At 36.9% G+C, this 22,006-nt stretch overlaps 2 protein-coding genes across 3 annotated transcripts in view; both read right to left on the bottom strand.

Annotated features, from left to right (window-relative positions):
• The window catches only part of LOC140146448 (uncharacterized), a 102,392-nt gene that overhangs the window by 49,048 nt on the left and 31,338 nt on the right, over positions 1–22,006 (bottom strand). The gene's annotated exons all lie outside the window — the stretch shown is intronic.
• The window catches only part of LOC140146445 (uncharacterized), a 30,676-nt gene continuing 8,670 nt past the window's right edge, over positions 1–22,006 (bottom strand). Inside the window, exons 2-10 of the mRNA XM_072168300.1 lie at positions 11,060–12,819; positions 6,639–6,735; positions 4,713–5,577; positions 4,038–4,405; positions 3,466–3,656; positions 3,036–3,195; positions 2,589–2,758; positions 1,729–1,811; positions 1–252 (exon numbers count right to left, since the gene is read on the bottom strand). Of these exons, the coding sequence (XP_072024401.1) occupies positions 6,663–6,735; positions 11,060–12,819 (1,833 nt within the window). The 3' untranslated portion in view covers positions 1–252; positions 1,729–1,811; positions 2,589–2,758; ... (3 more) ...; positions 4,713–5,577; positions 6,639–6,662. The remainder of the gene's footprint in view (positions 253–1,728; positions 1,812–2,588; positions 2,759–3,035; positions 3,196–3,465; positions 3,657–4,037; positions 4,406–4,712; positions 5,578–6,638; positions 6,736–11,059; positions 12,820–22,006) is intronic.

The raw sequence follows: 22,006 nt of genomic DNA, 5'->3' as shown, positions 1-22,006 counted from the left end.
ATGAGTGAGTTCTCGATGACATACGTCCTACCAGTAGGTGGGAAAACCAGCTTCCACTTTTAGTTTTGTAAATGATTGACTCAGAACTTTGCATTGCGTGAATGCATTCTTGTAGTTCAATTTCCGATGAGTACAGTTTGTGATGAAATCTACCTTGTTTAATTTCAGGTCGAAGTATGAATAACAGGAATTGCGATGATTTGAATTCCAGCAACAGACCGCATTTCGCCAGTATCTGTGATTTCACTCAACCTGTAACAAATAAGACAAATAGAAGTTGTTTTCTTTGATTGTTGAAATGAGAAAATAAGCTGAAATTATAAAATTATAATAAGAATCAATAAGTAGGTGAAAAGAAGAAGAGGAAAAGAGGACGGCAAAGAAGAAAGGAACTTATTATGGTTAATAAATGCATATCACTTGTTATGAGTGAAATTGTACAAAATAATGCACACGTACTGAGATGTTGATGCGTCTAATGCATGAGCCCAACAAGTGATATGCATTTATTAACCCATTTCATACACAAGAAAAAAAAATCTTGTGATTTTTGCAATTTTTATAACAAAATTGTTAATAAAATGTTTTGAATATGCAAGCAAAGATGCATCAACCAGTGGCGTAACTGGGGGGAGGGCAACATGCCCCGGGCACCACCCTAAGGGTTGACCAATTCAACTGACCATTTCAGCATTGATTCTGCGCCCCTCCAAGCGATGAAAGTCACAATTTTTACGCGCATTTCAGCACAAAATCAATTGAAAGAACACTTTAAGACCAATATTCCAAATACCAAAATTAATTAGTAGTAGGCCTTATTTGTCCGCAATTGTTTCAAGAATTGAGGGGGGGGCGTCTAAGATATTCTCGGGTGGGGGTAGGTTCGCCATTTTGAATCATTGCCCCCTGCTTGCCCCCCAAATGAAAAAGGTAAAGTAGGCCTACTTCTGAGAGTTATTAAGTAACCTCATATTTGGTCATTTTAACCTTAAAAAAAATATAAAAAATGTTGTACCATATGTCACCAGTTTGGCTTCAGTATGCCAAAATTTTCCGCGTGCTTTGCGTGCATTTGTACCGTAAACTTCTTTTGTTGCCATTCCAACAAACTTCTTTTGACACCAGAGATACCAGTCAGTTTAACTCAAAAAACCTGAAAAGCGTGTGAATGCAGGCCAAAAAGCCCCAAAACAGGCTGAAAATAAATAAAAACACGGGAATTTGAACTCACAAAAAACCTGAATTCAGGTTAAAACCTGAAAACTGGCATCTCTGTGACACATTCCAACATACAGCATGAACAATGCCTGCCCCTCATTTATTATGTTTCGACCCACTTGCCCTCCCCCAATGAAAATGTCTAGTTACGCCACTGTATAGCACTGAGATGAGCTGGGGATCTATATGGACATATCTGAAACTGTCGGTACTTTTATGGTTCCAGGTGGCCTCGGGTTCTAACTGAGGGGAACAAATACCCCCACCCGGTTACACTGCAAAAACATTGTGTAGAGATTAAACAATTTTCTTCTAAATGATTTGTACATATATTTAAAAACAAGAAAAATAAGTTTTGAGTTTTGATGGTTTGTGAAGTCTAATAATTTGACATCTCTGTGAACATATTTACATAAAGATTACAAGCATTATTTAAGCTCTGCAGACTGTTTTTTGCAGTGTACGTACATTCGATCCTATGTAAACTCTTCCCAGGAAAATCTTATTCACCTTATTGTGTCACGGAGGGAAGTAATGATGTAATGACCCCAGTCAACATATCTTGTAGACATCCTGGCAGGCAGCTGAGCTTTCTGTAGGTGTGCAAAATTAAAATTCAGATTTGATATTAAATATTCTGAAACTCTTGTTGCTATGGTTAGGGGCTGTGTAATAATTAAGAGCAGGGGGGTACAATTTCTAAATGACATGCCAAAATTGATTGTCCACTCTTGCCTTACAAAAAAAATCTGTGTCTCCCCTTGCACATGTCAGATTTTTGGGATCCCAATTTGCAAATCTTAATAACTGGTGTAGATATATAATGCAAGCACCGCATCGAGCAAGATGCGTATTCCGTACTGTTTCCCTAAGCCTTTTATTTAAATGGTGCACCACGAATGTATGCCAATAATCGCTTGTTCCCCCCGTTCAGTTTGCCAAAATATTTTGGCCCCAACCTCTCCCAATTTTACCCTCCACCAGGACAGTCCCTAAAGTTAAATGTGTTGGCAAGGACCGGGGGGAAGGACAATTGGTCATTTATGTAAGTTGTAAAAGCAGCAGTATATTTGGAGTTCAAGAGGGCCTCATTCAGAATTTCTCATTCGTAAAAATGCAGCACATTTAATAAGATGTTGTAATATGTCAGTTCAACCAAGTATTACCATAATGTAAATAATGAGAGATTGCAGAAGACCACTGCAAAACTAAGAAGATGCAAAATGCTTTTACAATAAAATAAAGGATGATCAAAGTTTCATGTCAGAAATAGTCTTGTAGTTCTGTTATCTCTCACTCATTAATCACACTTTGTTTTACAGGGGATCTATCTAATAATGTTGATGTCATTATGTCTACTATTAACTAACCTTGTTGTCCACTAGTAGAAAGCTGCATTTTTGTGGAGAATGAGGAGTTGTGATCCAGTTCATTACCCAGGTTTCAGAGACCATGGAGACCTGATGGTAGATTGGCTTTCTTGTACGGTTTGTGGAGATAGATGATACCATCTCATGCAGGCAGGTAGAGTTTTCTGTTGCTGTGAAATACAAGCAATACAACATTTTAACAAAGAGTTGTAATGCGCCAGATCAATATTACCATAATGTAAATAATGCGAAATTGCAGATTGCACCACTGCAAACTGATGGATGCCAAATGCTATTACAATGAAATAATGCATTATCAAGGTTTGACATCACGTCAGAAAGAGTCTCGTTGTTCTGTTATCTCTCACTCATTATTCACACTTTGTTTTCAGGGGATCTATCTAATAATGTTGATGTCATTATGCGTAGGATCTACTATTAACTAACCTTGTTGTCCACTTGTAGAAAGCTTCATTTTCGTGGCGAATGATGAGTTTGTGATCCAGTTCATTACCTGTTAGCTTTTGAGACCTGCTGGTTGATTGGCTTTCTTGTACGGCTTGTGGTGAAAGATGATACCTTCTCTTGCAGGTAGAGTTTTCGGTTGCTGTGAAATAAAGGCAATAGAACATTATTTTGATAAAGAGTTGCAATGCGCCAGATCAATATTACCATAATGTAAATAATGAGAAATTGCAGATTGCATCAATGCAAACTGACGGACGCAAAATGCTATTATATCAAATAAAGGACTATTACACATCACATATTGTCTTGTAGTTTTGTTAACGTTCACTCATAAACATGATAAAAAAACATATTTTGTTTGAAGGGGAGATCTATATGTTGGTGTCATCAAGTGAAATATTTAACTAACCTTGTTGTCCACTTGTAGAATTTTCATTTTTGTGGCGAACATGGTGAATGAGGATTGAGTTTCACAGTGATGCAGTTTACCATTCCCTCTGAGACCTTCCAGTAGATTGGCTTTTCTTGTAGAGAGTTGACTTTTCAGGTTTGCGTTGAAAGATGCTATCTTTCTTGCATGGCAGGTAGAGTTTTCTGTAGCTATGGAATTCATGTAATACAGAATATTTTAATAAAGATTTGTAATGTGACAGCTCAATCAAATGTTCCCACATGTAAATACAATACAACAGGGTAATACACGTATAGCTGCATTATATATACCCATAGCACGCTTGGTCATTGCAAAGGAGTAAAGGGCAGTAACTGATAACTAATGGGTAAACAGGGTCCAAAAAAGGGCTACTCTTGTCTCAGCAATTTGCACTTCTGACTTCATAGATGAGCAAACATTTCTTTCCCAAAAGTGCACCTAACCTTTGCCATGGGAGGTAGGCGAGGTACAAGCATATCCTCCCTAATAACATAGAATTGTTTCAGTCACTTTTATCTACTTGTTTTCATGCTTATTTCATGACTCACCAATTAGATCTGCATTTGGGTCTGTGATATGTATTTATCTGTTGATAAAACTGGCATAAATGTAAAAACTTCACTTTGTGCCGATTCATACATGAGAAATGATTGTTATCACTATATAGCAAAACACGTACATACATTTGTATAAAAGAGCTGATCTTGTCTCCATTAGTTTAATACACCCCTGGCTTATAATACATGTAGATGAGCAAACATTTCTTTCCCACAAGTGCGCCTAACCTTTGTCATAGGAGGTTGGATGTACAAGCACCCTCCAAAATACCAAATGTTGTTTCAGTCACTTTTATCTGCTTGTTTTCATGATTATTTCATGACTCACCAAGATCTGCATTGGTTCTGTGATATCTATTCTGTTGATTAAATTAGCATTTACTTACTGATTAAGAATTATTTAAATAATGTTTAAAACACCACTTTGAGCTGCTGTTTCAGGACATTCATTACATGAGAAATGATTGCGATTACTATTGATATGTATAGGAAAACATGGGCATTCAATGCTGTCTACAGTAGATAGCATAAACCACTATGACAGGAAATATTGCGCAGCATGGATCAGGTCATTTATAAAATCTTCTTATGTGTACTTTTAGAGCCTATCTACAGATCGATATAGTAAAGTGTCTCAAAATGTGTAATTTTACTACTCTTACTAACCTGTTGGTCTTGAGTGAGTCATCATCTTCAACACCATATGGTAGACCATCCAATTGACCCTTTGCACGGATCTGCAATCTTTTGCTAATTGCTACTAATGAGGTTATCCAAGCAAAACACATGTGCAAAAGGACATTTCTGTTTTACATGGCGTATATATGCGGTAGTTGAAGCATAAGTTAGGAGTACAAACCAACAACATGCACTTTGCAAGCAAAAGCTCATTTGAGATGACCATGTAAAGTGTCAATATGGACGCTGGTTGCTCTGTCCTCTGGGGTACACCATCAGACGTTCAAGGTTTTCATTCCACACTTTGCATATACCTCGTATTGAGATGACCGTACAAAGTGTCAATATGGGTGCTGGTTACTCTGTCCTATGGGGTACACCATCAGACATCCAAGGTTTTCATTCTATACTTTGCACATAACCTCATTTTGAGATGACCATACAAAGTGTCAATATGGATGTTGGTTATTCTGTCTTCTAGGGTACACCATCAGACGTTCAAGGTTTTCATTCCACACTTTGCATAACCTCGTTTTAAGATGACCATACAAAGTGTCAATATGGATGTTGGTTATTCTGTCTTCTAGGTACACCATCAGTCATTCATTCAAGGTTTTCATTCCACACTTCGCACATAACCTCGTTTTGAGATGACCGGTCAAAGTGTCAATATGGACGCTGGTTACTCTGTCTTCTGGGGTACACCATAAGACGTTCAAGGTTTTCATTCCGAATAGGATATGGTAGTGATAGGTAGTATATTCTCGCATGTTTCTAATCATAGGATGCTGTACACAATCACATATTTATTTGCATGTTTTACTGTATTGGCTGGTTAGACTGTCTGTCATAGCTGTAAGAAAACAAAATTCATAACATTTTTATAATAGTGTAACCTAGCTGAGCCATCAATGCAAGCCATGATGGCTTAACATCATAAGTCATGATTGTTATGTAAGTTAACCTACTGAACACTTTTTACACAATCATCAGCACCTGGTACAATTAACTTGAAATTATATATATCCATCGTTTAGAAATTACAAAATATAAATAGATAAACAGATATACAACACATTGGAAACATTAACTTTAATCAAGTATGGAGGTCGATGTTGGGATGGGCGACGAAAAATTATTAAATATGCTATGATCATGTCAATTTTAATTGTGATCGGTTCAATGCCAGAGAAGGAATTGAAACTCTAAAACTAGCATTTGAAGAAGGTTGAATTAAAAATATTTTGGGATGTTGTTCTAATGTGGTAATATTTTAGCCCTGGCAATGGTTAAGGCCATCTTAATTAAATCCTGAGGCTCAAAGCTGCTGCGTGCGTTAATGAAATCGTGAGGGTAGTCCTCTTTGAAAATCAAGAAATTCATTTTTTATTGAAAAAAAAAAGCAAAACAAAATTCCTATTTGATTTCAAGTTTTCAACAAGTTTTGAAGTTTTCAACACAGAGAAGAATTATTTTGTATCAGTGACTTTATTTGTCTACTATTCCATCATTTGCAACAGACATTGGATACTTTGCTTGTCCCAAAGCCTGTACTGATACATAAAAATAAAAATAATAATAAAATAGATAAAAAACAGACCAAAAAAAAAAGCATTCCACAGGTTTTCAATTTCTCAGAAGCTTTGAGACTCGGGATTTGTCATCATTTATGGCATATAATGTGGACAAATGACTCCATGTGAAGCTATGGATGATAGGTTTACTAAATAGCTCCTTTGCCCGTCAGCATGTTCAGAAAAAAAGCAATGTTGACAAAAAATATTTCTTAATTAAGGTGAGATATGGATTGGACTGCCTTAGTCACTTGCCTGCTGTCACTTATCTGGTCTGTTTTCGGGGTCTGTTAACACAAGTCAAATTACATTTTTGTACATGATTTGTCATTTGACTTACCTGGTTGTCTAGTGTGTAAGGATGCTACTGAAGAAGTAGGAATTCATCAACTAGATCATCATCTTCAAGACCTGCTGGTAGAGTGCGTCTTGTAAACCTGTGAAATGGTAGCAAGGAATCTCAAATAAGAATTATGAAACTGTGTCCTTTTATATAAATGATGAAGTACCGGTATAAAGACTTATATGGATAAGGGTACAAGTGAGGTTGAGGTTTTGCTGGCTGCATTGAAACCTAAGGGGTATACATACATGTACACATGCATAATTCAAGGAGTTGGTGAATTTAAGCCAAGGGAAACGTCATAACTGAAGTAAATGTAATAAGGAAATGTGAAAAAAAAATGTGAAAAAAAATGGCTGTAGTACCAAAATTGTAGAATTTTAAACAAGTAAGTAAATATGCCAATGAATAATGAATCAAATAAATAGAAAACAAAATAAATACTCTTTTCGACCTAATTAGTGCCCCTGCCAGTGCCTTCATACAGTCATTTTCAGGTGGTGCTTATTAAAATTATGGAATCGTGAAAGTTATGGGAATTTACAGATATGTAGAAACATTCAAAATACAGTGGATCAGAAATCTAAATGATCATATTCCTAAACTGGGAGATTTAGAAGGTCTTATTCAGATATTTAATGGAATTTAGTATAGGTGCATTGAAAGAGGATACTTGCAGTTGTCACTCAAACAATTCTGTAGGGGGTGCTAATTAGGTCAATTGGTAATGGAAATTTGAATTAGAAACAAAGCAAGAATTGGGTTGTCAGATGGTATTACTTGGGTAATTTGCAAGGCAAGTAGTATTATAGAGCAGAGCTGTCTTGACCAGCTCCAATAACTGAGTACAAATAAATACATGGGCAAAAACATGTAAGAAATTTGGCAAAACAAAATGAATGAAAGAATGTCTGTGAATAAAACTATTTATAAATAAATGTAGTTATGATCCAAACATGTGCAGCAATATTTTACAGACATAAAAGAATGACTATGCAGACACAAATATCTATACTTTGATCAGCGCTTAATCGGCGGGCCTTATAACATCGCGGATTAATATCAAAATATATTGAGAATTGTCTTGCGACATCTCGCCAGACGCATCACAAATTATTGATTCAAGTGCTATTTGTCTACTTTCTTTTCACACAAAATATAAACCAGATGTGAGCTTATAGCACTCTTAACATGGGTCTACTTTTCGGCGTAGTGGTAAAAGCCTAACATTTCCTGCCAATTAAGAGCTGATCAAACTATATGCCTGTGACAACATCCTACCCGCTAATGCTTGCTGTGCGTCAAAAAGGCTAGACGTGCGGCATTTAAAATGTTGTTTTAACCGTGCATGCATAAAATGCCTGTCCCATGTCAAAAAGCCCCTGCACGAATCGTTTTACCCACATACATGTGCATCTAGTTTCCTTGCAAATACCTGACTCATGTCCAAAAGCCCTGGCGTGCATCATTTTACTCCAGTGTGCATCCAATTATCGGTACTCAAAAATGTCTACCTTGCGTCAAAATGCCCAGGGGTGCACGCAGCATCCAATTACCTCGAAAAAGCCTCCCGCATATCAAAAGCCCAGGCAATTGCCGTTTTATCTGCCGCGCACGTCCAATTACCGCATAAATGCATACCACACATCATGAAGACCCAGCGCATGTCGTTTAACCCACGCGAGTTTACCTCTAAAATGTCTGCCGCCCTCAAAGATATTACAATGTATAATAGGCCTATAGTTAAAGATTTCCGACTCAAAATTGCACCACTATGTACACATATTTAATAGTGCTACATGGCAAATGCGCTATCCTGTTTTGTTGCTCATGGGGGGTGCAGAATATACATTGTACATCCAGCATTTGTTGGCAAGAACACAAAATTGAACGATAAATTGCGACTTTTAGCACAACATGTTACTACAGAATCAAAGTTGGCTGGTCGCATAGCGAAATAATCCTCCAATATAAAGTTGCCTCCATCCGCTCATTAAAAAGCCCTGGAACATTTTTTTTACCCAAACGTGCATTGAAAACCCCCTGCCGCACGTCAAAAAGCCCCGGTGCGCGTTGTTTACCCACACGTGCATAGAATTACCTTGAGCAAGAACGTCTAACGCACATTGTCTTAAGTCCAATTCTTACTCCACATCGCGATGCTTTAAAAACCTCGCAGCATCGCGCGATGCTGCGAGGTTTTAAAAGCATGTGGGGTCTGCATCTCCTTTTATGGTCATTCTGCCGACCTTGATTTTCTAGCAGCCAATCACAAGCGTGCACGGCTGCTATATCGCAGCGCGATGCTATAAAGTTGAACAAAATCCAACTCCATCGCGGACCGAAATTTCAACCGCGCGATGAGAATTTTTACCGCCAAGCTTGTAAAAACCTGGCTAAAGCCCAATCCTGACTCCATTTCGCAGCGCGATGCGATGCTTTTCAAATATCGCAGCATCGCGTGATGAAATTAAAATGTACATTTTAATTTCATCACGAGATGTTGCAATGTTTTAAAAGCATGTGGGGTCTACATCTCCTTTTAACGTCATTCTACCGACCTTGATTTTCCAACAGCCAATCAGAAGCGTGTACGGCTGCGATATCGCAGCGCCATGAGAAAAAGTTGAACATTGTTCAACTCCATCGCGGACCGAAATTTCCACCACGCGATGAGAATTTTCACCGCTGAGCTCGTAAAAAACTGGCTCAGATTACAGTTTTATAGCATCGCATCGCGCTGCGATGTGGAGTCAGGACCGGGCTTCAGATTTCAGTTTTTATAGCATCGCATCGCTCTGCGATGTGGAGTAAGAACCGGACTTTACCCTGGTGCGAGTGGTGCGTGTTGTTTTACCCATGCGTCCTTTCAATTACCTCAAAAATGTTTGTCCTATGTTTTATTTTATGGGGAAAACCTTGAAATACATGTACCTTGAAAAATATATTATGGTATAAAAACGGTTTTTATAAACTTGCCATAAGGCTAATGAAAGTCAATTCCCAGTTTCCCGTTACATTATTTTTCATGACTGTGTAGGTGACCATTTCATTATTCATTATTCATTATTTTATACCATTTCATTATTGCATCTGTTACAGGTGTAAACCAATAACTACCCATGTATAGGCCTACATGTGATAAATCACAGTTTGTAGTTTACAGATGTAGTGTACAACCACATGAAGGTGATTCTACAACTATTATCAAAAGTTTCACAATATTTTTTACGGGATGAGATCAGAGCAGATCAAAAAGTGCGGGACAGACAATTGAGTAGGTATTCATTAATAATTCATTATTAACCATATACCATGCTCCTACTGCAAAGAAAATCCCTGAAAATCAACATAAATAGATTTATGATATATTTAAAACCACAATTATTTATTTGTATGTTAAAGTTTGTTAGAAATCATCATTTTATTCAAAATAATGAAATATTTGGCCAGCAAATTGTTTTGAGCGGAGTAGGGTAACGGGAAACTGGGAATCAACTTTCATTAGCCTAATTCCTGCAAAGATTTACATATTCCATAAAAAATGAAATTTCATAATTGATTATTTCATTCAAATATTCACCAAATTTATATAATTTAATTAGACTGGGTGCTGCTGCCAAAAACAGTCAGGGACAGGGTCTACACGATGAACGTTAATACATTGAATTTGTTTTGCATGAAAAAAATTCACTTCAACACACAACAATTTCTGCATGCATTTTTGCCACAAATAAACAGATAAAATGTAAAAATAAAAGTTAATAAATAGATAAACAATTGCTGGTGATTAAAAGCAATGTACTTGTTTGTAAACAAAAGCCAGATATATAAATTTATAATTGCATGCAGACACCCCTACACGCCACGAGCACCATTCATCGATTTTACATTGATTTTGTTCTGCATGAAAAAAAATTAAAAACTTCTTCATAATACGCCAATTTATGCACGTTTTTTACCCCAAAATAAACGGATAAAATGTAAAAATAAACAGTAAATAAACAGATAAACAATTGATAGTGATTATAAGCATTGTATTTGTTTGTAAACACTCATGTGTTGATGCCAAAAACAATTATAAAATTGCATACAGCCAGGGTCTACACCCACACGCCAATGAATTTTGTTTTGCATGAAAAAAATCTCCACAAAACGCGCCAATTTATGCACACTTTTTACCTCAAAATAAACAGGTAAAATGTTAAAATAAACAGTAAACAAACAGACAAACAATTAATAGTGATTATAAGCATTGTATTTGTTTGTAAACACAAGCCATATTGAAATAAAGTTGCTCATTTTGAAACATATTTCTAAAAGCTTCAAGGCTCAAGCCTAGGCCCGGGCATTTTTTTAAATTAGGTAAGCTTAAAAATACGAGACAAAATAATACTAAAATAACGGTATAAACTTACCGTAATTCCTGCAAAGATTTGTGTCTGCAAGTGTCCAATAACTGTCTGAATTGTTGCAATGTCAAACTGATGCCATACATTATCAGTGACGTGATGCTCGTGGATTGTTTGAAGGCATCGATAAAGTTATTAAAACACTCGTCAGGAATTATCTGTACATCGAGTTCTTCTTCGTCGTCGTCGTATTCTTCTTCTTCGTTTTCTTTAAATTCTTCTTCCTCCTCCTTTTCTTCCTCTTCGTCTTCCTCCTCTTCTTCTTCGTCTTCTTCTTCAGTAGCACTCAGTAGTAGCGTGTGTAATTGTGTGCATGACAACAATGAGCTGGCCATATGCCTCACCAAACTCACCACGTAACTGCTATCCAATACACTCAGATCCTCTAGACTCGTGAGTCTGGTATGAATAGACTCAAGTAGAGCGTCATGTTGACTCATACTCATACCAGACACACTGATAGACATCTGAGTCATTGCAGATGGTAATGAGTTGGTAAGACATACTGCTACTGCATCATTCATATCATTACCGGTGATATACAACTGTGTAAGATTGGCTGGGATATTCTCTGCCAATGTCAACATATCGTTTGCTGGTGCATTCATGTTGTATGCAGACAACATGCACAGTTCCGTGCATTGGTTGATATGTTCACATAATGCAGGAATAGTTTTCCCAGCCTCGATTGGATTTTTTGAGATATTGAGGAACTCCAGTGATGGCATTTTGTTTACATTTTGAGCAAGCTTGGTCATTTGTTCTCCACTAGGTGCAGTTGATGTTGCAAATAGCGTCCTTAGTGAAGACAAATGACCCTCCTCAATGTTCTTACACAGTATGTCAAAGTTGTCATGCAGTGGGAAGAAGTCAACATCGAGGACCTCCAATTGGACATGGTGGATGTTATTGAATATACCAGACACATCAGTTTCAGATGTGCTTGGTAGGCCCTCGCTAGCTTGGATACAGCTGATGTATGCTGCTATAACTGCAGGGCTGTCACGGTACCTCAGGATGTCAGCACTTGTGTTTGGATTAACAGCAAGAAATCGTTCTGTGATTTGTTTGATTTTCTCATCAGGAACGGCATTTATTTCTCGTTGTTTTGAATCCCACATATCCAGGGTTGGACCGAACTGAACTGTTGGATCTGTTGCATGCGCAATTGGACGCAACACAATTTCATTGAATTCGGGCTTGTTACTACTTTGCATTAGGTAGCCTAATGCATTTGCAGCCTTGGTAGTGATGCTATGAAACAAGACCTTGCCAAAGGGAAATAAACTTTGCAAGTCTATATTATCACTCTGGGCTTCAGAGTTGCATACTAGGCACAATTCAATTAATTCTTGAATTGGTCGGGTCTCGTTAAATGGCATCTCTTCCTCATAAAACCCGTCAGAATCCATGTCACCAAAGATTGTGACCAATTTTTCCACAATTTTGTGTGCAGCTGGCACACATTGCGCAGCAAACATCAGTACTAGTGCTATGCTCAGGGCATTTTTTGGGGACTGAATATCTTTCAGATATAAGTCCAACTCTTCTCCACGTTTGGAGAGAAAATACCCTGCACAAAACTCTTGTACCGATTTGTGGAAAAATTGCCACTTACCAGTTTGGTGCTTTTCAGTAAGCACACCAATTTCGCTTGCAACAGAGAAAACAGAACCAGGGAAGTCAGTTTTCCCAAACACAAGGTTAGTGTATCCTGGGGTCAGCCCTTTAACAGCAACCTCGCCAAGCTTGTCGATGAGATCTTCCTGTAGAAATTAAGAGAAAAAAGTGGAAAAGTTCATGAGTAAACCAGTACATTAACATTTTTATTTCTCAATAGGCATAATAGTACGCAGCCTGCAAAACATATTTGGTTTGTTATTTAAGCCCTGAACACGTTAGCTGAATTTATACGCCATCGCTGAGCGATGAGCAATTGGTTTTTAGCCAATGAGTTATGGCGCTTTTTGTTGCGTTGAAAAAAGCGTGCAACCTCATCGGTCAGATATCAATTGCTCATCGCTCAGTGATGGAGTATAAATTCAGCTTTACATATTTGTACCACACATAGGCCTAGTATTATAATCATGTATAGGGCCTAGCCTAAGTTAAGGCATTTGACTTTAAATTAGGCTTAGGTTAGCTATGCATGTTGTGCAAAAAATGATGAGTAGGCCTATGACTGTATGAGTGATGCGAAGCCGAAGGCCCTAGCAAAATTAGCTATAATTTGTTCGGCTAATTGGCCTTAAATATAATTGGCAAAAATCATTCAGTTTTTGTTAAATAATAAATAATCAAATAGTATATTAAAATAATTAGGCCTAGCCCTACTGACACAATGTCAATGACTGATAAAATTAATAATGTTTATCAGTACCCAATTATTTGACACTATCATGACACCCATAGTGGGTAGGAGAACATGAAAACTAATATGAGATACTGTATTAGGATCACATATTAAGTATCATGTGAGAGTATACTCTTGTACTCCAGAAGACAGGATCACATATTAAATGTGCGACACTATGGAATATAAAAAGCAGGATATGGGTATGTTAAAAATTGAAATGAGGTATGGGGCTGGCTGGGGGTGGCTACGGGGCGTTATCTCAAGGACAATATTGTTCAAGGTTGCGCCGCAGGCTTACAAAGAGACAATATTGTTCAAGGTCATATTATTTAGATTTATTCCGTTAAAAATCTTATTTTAACTTATCAAATTACTAGTTTTTATATTCTATAGTGTCAAATATTTAATATGTGATCCTGTCTTCTGGAGTACAAGAGTATACTCTCACATGATACTTAATATGTGATCCTAATACAGTATCTCATATTAGTTTTCATGTTCTCCTACCCACTATGGGTGATCATGACTATGATTGCAAAAAGCCTACCTTACACAATCATATTTTATAATGCGTAATTCATAAGACCTCATTTAATTATATTAGTCAATTTTGTTTTGATGAATGGGCCGTCTAGGGCTAGGCCAACGTCTGCTGGGTAAACCAACCAACTCCAAGCGACAGTGGCATGCATGCATGGTCATGATGGTGTGCCGGGCCTATGCATGCATGTATGTCACCATGATCAAGATTGATGAGTCTTATGAACAGCGCAAAATATACGCTAATAAAGTAATATATTAAACTTAGTTTTAAATCCTTAGACAGCTGACTTCACTTCATAAATCGGTTATTTTGGTGTAAACGGATGTCTTTCTTCCACCAGCAATGTTAAAACACGCATTCATTGGCCAATGTCAATTTAGGCGGTGAGTTTATGAAAAAATTATTCCAGTTAGAAAACGAGGGCGCTATTACGTGTTTTGAAACGGTGTGCCTGAAACACAGAGAGTCCACTATCGCGTGCAAGGTATGAAGTAATTATTTTGTGATTGGTTTAATTGAGAAGTCCCTGAGAAGTGTTTATTCCCCTGCCCTGTCAATAAATTAGAAATAAAATGTGAAAGAAAGAAATGAGTGTCCTATTTAGTAATTTAACATTTCTAGGGTTGGGAGCCAAAAAGCCTTAGGAAGTGGAGGTGGTGGAAAATATAAGGGGAACAAAACAAAATTGGGTCCTAAAATGGGAGGATCAAAAGAAAATTCAGTCCTAGGGGGATCAAAAAAATTGAGGGTTAGGCCTAAAGTATGGGGTAAAATGTACAAGGCATGTTGCACATTCCCAAAATTTTGAGCACTCCGGGCGCATGGATGTTAAATATTCAATTGTGTAGGCCTACTCTCAAGCTTCAAATCAACAAAATTTGCGCAATTTTTTAAAAATACAATAGATACAAATCATGTTGGCCTATCATGTAACTCCAATGAGTAGGCCTAGGCCTAAATGGTCATGAGTGAGTTAATAACATATAGGCCTATGTTTGGTTTCTTTTTAAGGACATAAACGGGGGGGGCATAAAAAGGGGGGTAAAAATCCACCCTTTTAGGGATCCAAAAAATTGATGTTGGAGGTTCCAACTTTTCCACCCCCTCACCAAAGTAGGCCTATTTATGAACACTCCCTAACTTACAAAGGATTCCAATTAAAAAGCATGGTAACAAAATAGCAGATGGGGATAATTTGTTTTACAAACTCGTTTTTCAAGTAGGCCTAATTGTTAAGAGTGCATTGCAAAGATGGAAAATAAATAATGGATGTGATGAGTAGACCTAATATTTAGGCCTAAACAAAAACCTATACACAGCCAAACATATTTTTAAAATTTTCGTGTTTTTCAGTAGGCCTAAGTGCAGGGCCTAAATTTGACACTTAAACAAATCGAGTTGCTTAAGAAATTTTTTTTGCGGTGTATAGGCCTATCCATATCAAGAGTCTTATCCATATCATTATAATTTCATTTAGCATTTTTTATTTATATATTTATTAAAATGTTTTCGAAATGTCATTGTAAACTATTTTTGCAAACATTTTGGCTAAGTATTTTGTCAACACTTAAATAACAACTATGTTAAAATATTTGCACCCAACAAACACAGAAATGTTCTTACAATGTTTTTTACAAAACGTTTTAATAACATTTAAATGTCGGGTTATCCAAAGGTCGTGAAAACATTTTAAAAACGTTATTGTAAATATTTTGGGCAAACATTTTTTGCAAAATATTTTTCAACCCAAAATAACATTCTGTTTTGAATGATTTGTACCAAGTTTTCAAAAATGTTTTTGGAATGTTATTAAAACGTTTTTATACTCTTTATATAACCCGACATTTAAATGTTTTCTGTAAAACATTTGTGTTTGCTGTGCAGTAAATTACCAACAAATGTTATTTAATCTATAATCCGACATTTAAACGTTTTCTGACAACCTTTTTTAACATTTTGCGAATGATGTCGAAAACGTTTTGTGTTTGCTGGGTAATAGGCCTACAAATTTTATGGCAAATAGGCCTAATGAAAAATTAATATTTATTTTATATTTTGATAATTAACAGTCCTTGAAGTAAATCTAATGATATGTAGATAATGTAGGCCTACTTAAAGTGTATCTGGGAGGAAAAGCCGTCCATCATCTTTTGAAAATTTTGACCATTGGAGATATGTATACACTTTTACCCCATAGGCCTAAGACCTAAAAATTGTCAATATTTTGATGTTTTAAGATATTAAGGGATCTAGAATGAGCGTTTATTGCGTTTCGACAGTATTTTTTGTGGGACATGAGAGCACCTCAGACCTATATCGAATTGCATTCTGAATACGAAGCATGTCTTTCTGATATCAAATAATTTTCATTTTTGAAAATCACAATATAATACAAATTTTATGACAAATTATAAAAATTTGATATTTTTCAAATTTTTGATATATAACAGTCCTCGAAGTAAATTATATAAATCTAATGATATATTCTTAAAGTGTATGTAGCTAGGAGGAAAAGCCGACGGTCAATTGAAAATTTTGACCTTTAATATTGAAGATATGGATTTTTTTCCCCAAAAAGACCAAATTTTTGTTGGTGTTTTGGGAAAATAAATCCATATCTTCAATACGAAAGGTCAACATTTTCAATTGATCGTCGGCTTTTCATCCCACCTATATACATACACTTTAAGTATAAATCATCAGATTTATAAAGTTGGCTTCGAGTACTGTTAAATATCAAAAATATCAATTTTTAATGATTTGCCATAAAATGTGTATTAAATTGCGAATTAAAAAAAAAAAAATCAAAATTACTTGATATCAGAAGGACATTCTTTGTATTCAGAATGCAATTTGATATGTCTGATGTGCTCTAATGTCCCAAAATAAATACTGTCCAAACGTTCATACCCCTTCCCTTAAAGGAATGTCAATTTTCAACAACTGAGAAACAAAATACGGAACTCCGTTACGTGTGACCCAGAGCTAGAGAAGTCGAGTGACTGTAAGTAGGCGCATTTTGAGGAGAACGACCCTAAAATGAAATACATGTAGGCCTATGCCGCTTAATGAAATTGATTTGCAGCTTCTGCGAGCGCGATTTAGTAGGCTCCTATTATTAGAAAAATTATGCCGAATGCCGACAGGCCTAAATGAAATTGATTTGCATTTTCTGCGAGCGTTATTTCTTGGCTGAATTTGAAATGTCTTTTTTGTTATAAATATCAACAACCAAAGTGAGCGAGAGACTAAAAGGAAGCATAAGCCTACATTGCAGTGGCGGAACCGGGGGGCAAGGGCAGGAAAAAATGAATGAATGCACGAATAAAGTGGTGTTAGTGTTTGCCCTTCAGTCTAAGGCTGCTCTTGTCATAGGCCCTATAGGGACGGCATGAATGGGCATCAGCGCATTTGTCCCTTCAGTATAGCCAGCTTTTTTGGGGGAGCAAAGCCACATTTGCTTCCTCACTCATTTTTAAAGTCATATTATAACATTTCTATAAGAAATAGAATTGTATTTTTTTGGTACAAAATGTTAGTTTTCACTGTATGTCCTCTTTTAATTTGGACTCAAACAGACGAGGCAATACAAAGGAAATCGCTACCCGGTATTTAATACCAGTGCATAATTATATCGCCAATGCGAGCCACTCATTCGAACGTGAGTCGTGTCGGTTAATGTGATATGTCACGACTGCCCGCACGCCACTCTGTTATGCACATCCGGGGCCGGGGGGGGTGGGGACTCAAATTTAGAAGTAACGGGTATGTGCCTGTCAATAGGCCCCTCTTTTAAGGTCGACTATACCCAATGACCCCCTTTTTTAAAAGTCATACCCGATGACCCCCTTTTTTAGGTGCGGCTACCCAATGACCCCCCTTTTTGGTCGCGGTTACCCAATGACCCCTTTTTTCTAGAATTGCATCATCAAAATGCCACGAATATGCGGAAACTTTCAAATTCTCTTATTTAGCAAATCTTATTGAGAATTTGGAATAAGAAATAGAATTTTGCTCGATTTTTTCAAAATTTTCTACCGAATGACCCCTTTTTTGAAATGTTATACCCAATGACCCCCTCTTTTCAATATGTTAGGCCTATACCCAATGACCCCTTTTTCATTTTTTTTTGTACCCAATGACCCCCTTTTTTTAAAAACAACGTTCAAGTTGTACCCGATAGGCACCTACGGTACTTCGCAACACCGGTAGGCACATACCCGTTACTTCTAAGGCCAAGTAAAAATAAAAATATGTTTCTCGTCCGGGTTTTTAAAAATTAGGAGGATGAGGGGCTTTTTATTTTCTATTTTTTATTGGAAAACGACGCTAAATACCTGTATTTGGCACCATATTTTGGGTATTCGACATACAGATTGATATCTGAGAAAAAGGAGGAGGCCCTTTTTATTTTATTGTTTTGAGAGGTAGGCCCCTCTAGTGATCACAAAACTCTTCTTAAGGTTATTAATTATTTTAAACTGTTGTGATTTGGTAGTTCACAGCATCTTACGAATGGTAGTGAGCTTTGGCAAAAACTGTATTGCTCAATTCATAGCGAGTATGTAGAAGAATTAAAATATCACAGATATACTTTTATAGGTGCTGCGGTTCTTGAGTTACGTTGTAAAGAGGGCTGAAACAACAACACTTTTGTAAAACGTACATAACTCATTAACAACAATAAATTAAGCAAGTTTGCAAAGTATATGATTTGCAGAATGAACTTTTGCAAAACATCAAGGTGTTATTTTTCAATAATATATTGATCTAGATAATGAAAATCAATTTTTAGGTTGCTTCGACCAACAATACCTCGTCTACCCTTCAGTGGCGTAACTAGACATTTTCATTTGGGGGGGCAAGCGGGGGCAAACATAATAAATGAGGGGGCAGGAATCCAGCACCTTTTGGCGACAAAAGAAGTGTATGGTACAAATGCTCCAGCCCCCCTGCCCCCCCCCCCCGCTGGTTACGCCACTGCTACCCTTAAGGCAGCTGTGTACTCTCAGACATGCATGTAGTAAAAGTGCAATAACTTTGTAATTATTCGCGCAAGACATATAAAAGTATACATTTTTATAAAGGCAAGACATCAATGAATCTTAATATAAATACAGATTTGGGGTAAAAACAACAATTATGAAGAAAATCACAAAAAGTGAGTTTTTGGCAATATTTGTTAGGTACATCATAACAAAAAAACACTCTTCCTAAAATATTTTATTTTGTTTTTAGCTCAATCTTGAGGCTACATTCCAAAAACGGTTTTTTTTTTTTGATATTGGCCTTATTTTTTTAGATATTGACCATATAAGGCATCAAATTGAACTTTTTAAAATTCACAAACGCCTATTTGCACAAAATGATGCCTAAAATCGGAAATAGACCAAAATATAAAAAAATGAGAAAACCGTTTCTTGAGTCGATCATGCTTTTTACGATGATCATATTTGCTTACCTATAGATGCTGTATTTATTGAGTTATCGTGTACCTAAATCGTCATTTTACCGAGAAAATGAACATTGAAATAATGGCCGTTGAAGTATAAAGTGGTCACATTTTGCACTTGGATCGGAGCTCACAGGAGAATGCGGCATTTCTCGTTTTTACACAGCCGTGACGTTAGTCACGGCTGTGTATTTTTTCTTACAGGTTCTTTCTTTCTTTCTTTACACAGCCGTGACGTTAGTCACGGCTGTGTCTTTTTTCTTACAGGTTCTTCTTCTTTCTTACAAGACGGCATTCTCAAATGCCGTCTTGTTACAAGACGGCATTCTCAAATGCCGTCTTGTCCTGTTTCATTGGCGTTCTTCTTTCTTACAAGCCGACGACAAAGTCGGCTTGTTCTGTCTTACGCCAATTCTTTCTTTCTTTCTTTCTTTCTTTCTGGCAATCAGCCTCTTCTTCTACAAACAAAATGCGCTGAAGCTCTTATTAATACATGTTAGTCAGTACTGGCATGGGTATTCAGGGTGTTCACAGCTTAACCATTGCTTGACCTTTGACCCTGTATGCAATACAAACTAAAGTTGAACAACATGATATGTCAAATCTTAGTGTTGCATATGATAGACTTTAGTAAGACAAAACAAAAAGTCAATAGTGACCTCTTTGTACAATGTTTACTTTGGGGTCAAAAGGTCAAAATGTGTAAAATTTCAAACAACGAGGTATGGCAAATCTGAGTGCTGTATATGACAGACCTTAGTGAGACAAAACAAAAAGTCAATGGTGACATCTTTGTACAGTGTTTACTTTGGGGTCAAAAGGTCAAAATGTGTATAATTTGAAACAACGAGGTATGGCAAATCTGAGTGCTGCATATGATAGACCTTAGTGAGACAAAACAAAAAGTCAATGGTGACCTCTTTGTACAATGCTTACTTTGGGGTCAAAAGGTCAAAATGTGTAAAATTTGAAACAACCAGGTATGGCAAATCTGAGTGCTGCATATGATAGACCTTAGTGAGACAAAAAAAAAAGTCAATGGTGACCTCTTTGTACTTGGGGTCAAAAGGTCAAAATGTGTAAAATTTCAAACTGCGAAGTATGACAAATCTCAGTGCTGCATATGATAGACCTTAGTGAGACAAAACAAAAAGTCAATGGTGACGGTCAAAGTTTAGGGGTCAAAGGTCAAATTATGAAATTGGTCACAATTGACCCATTAATGTTATATTTACTGCCGGCGGCTTGTACTCAGAATCTGTTGACTCTAGTTCTTTCTTTCTTTCTGTCGACCACATTCGTACGTATAACTCAGTCACGGGTTGACGTATTTTAACTAAACGCTGTCAGAAGGACCGTTGGCATTGCCCGCACATGTCATATGACTTTGAACTACGTGTGACCTTTGACCTAGATAAATAGGTCAACAATGTGATTTTTCTTCAAAATGTATCTTCTCCTACAAACAACATGCGATGATGACACGGTTTGGTCACATGACTCGTCTATGGTCGGTGTATATAGGGTGTTCATTGATAAGGGGTCAAAGGTCATTAAGGGGTCATTTCCGGTTACAGTCTGAAAAACTTGTAAATAATATTCAAAAAATCACTGTTTTTACAAATTACATAGCATAGTGTTGCCATTAGCACACATGCATTGCTACCAACCAGGGTCTTTAAGGTGTCTACAGTTTTGGGGTCAAAGGTCATTAAGGGGTCGCTTCCGGTCAAAAACCAAAAATCATCAAATATTTTTATTTTTTTATCTCAAAACGTAGAGTGACATAAACTTCATATATGCATTAGTGTTACCCGATGTATGCACGGTATTTTTTTTTTTTGGTCAAAGGTCATTTAGACGTCATTTCCGGTTTTAAGCTAAATAACTTCAAGAATTTTTATCTCCATAACTAAGCATAGTAGATTTTTAAATTTAAACTGTAACAATGCATTTTCTCGGTGTATATGAAGTTTTTTTATATCGGGGTCAAAGGTCATTAAGGGGGTCAAAACGTCAAATTTGCCAAAATTTTTTTAAAATTACGGAAAAGTGGCTATATCTCAGCCTATGGAAGACGGATTAAGCCCCTATATGCTACAGTGATGCACCATTAATGGTGGGGGAAGTCTATAATAGCCTCGGCCCAAATGGTCAAAGTTTAAGGTCAAAGTTCAAAGCCGTCTTGTGTGTCATGTCTCGCATGACTATTTGCTCTTGTTACACAGCCGTGACGTTAGTCACGGCTGTGTCTTTTTTCTTACAGGTTCTTTCTTTCTTTCTTTCTTTCTTTCTTTCTTCTTTCTGTCAACCATTACATTTGCTCTAGCACTCACATGCTTACATCGATTTTGACCTAACTTGGTCACAATGATCATTGACCGTGCCCCTACACGTCACATGAAACTTGTGGGGTCAAAGGTCACGCAGGGGTCATAGGGGTCAAAACGTGATTTCAACTAAAATGCATCTTCTCCTACAGATTACGTACGACAGTGACACCACTTGCACACATGCATTGTTATTAACCAGTGTCTATATGGTGTACACAGATTTGGGGTCAAAGGTCATTAAGGGGTCACTTCCGGTATAAAACGAAAA

Source organism: Amphiura filiformis, chromosome 2 (assembly GCF_039555335.1).
Source record: "Amphiura filiformis chromosome 2, Afil_fr2py, whole genome shotgun sequence".
In the NCBI taxonomy this organism is placed as follows: domain Eukaryota; kingdom Metazoa; phylum Echinodermata; class Ophiuroidea; order Amphilepidida; family Amphiuridae; genus Amphiura; species Amphiura filiformis.
Note: the sequence above shows the minus strand (reverse complement) of the source record. Positions and strands in the feature narration are given on the sequence as shown.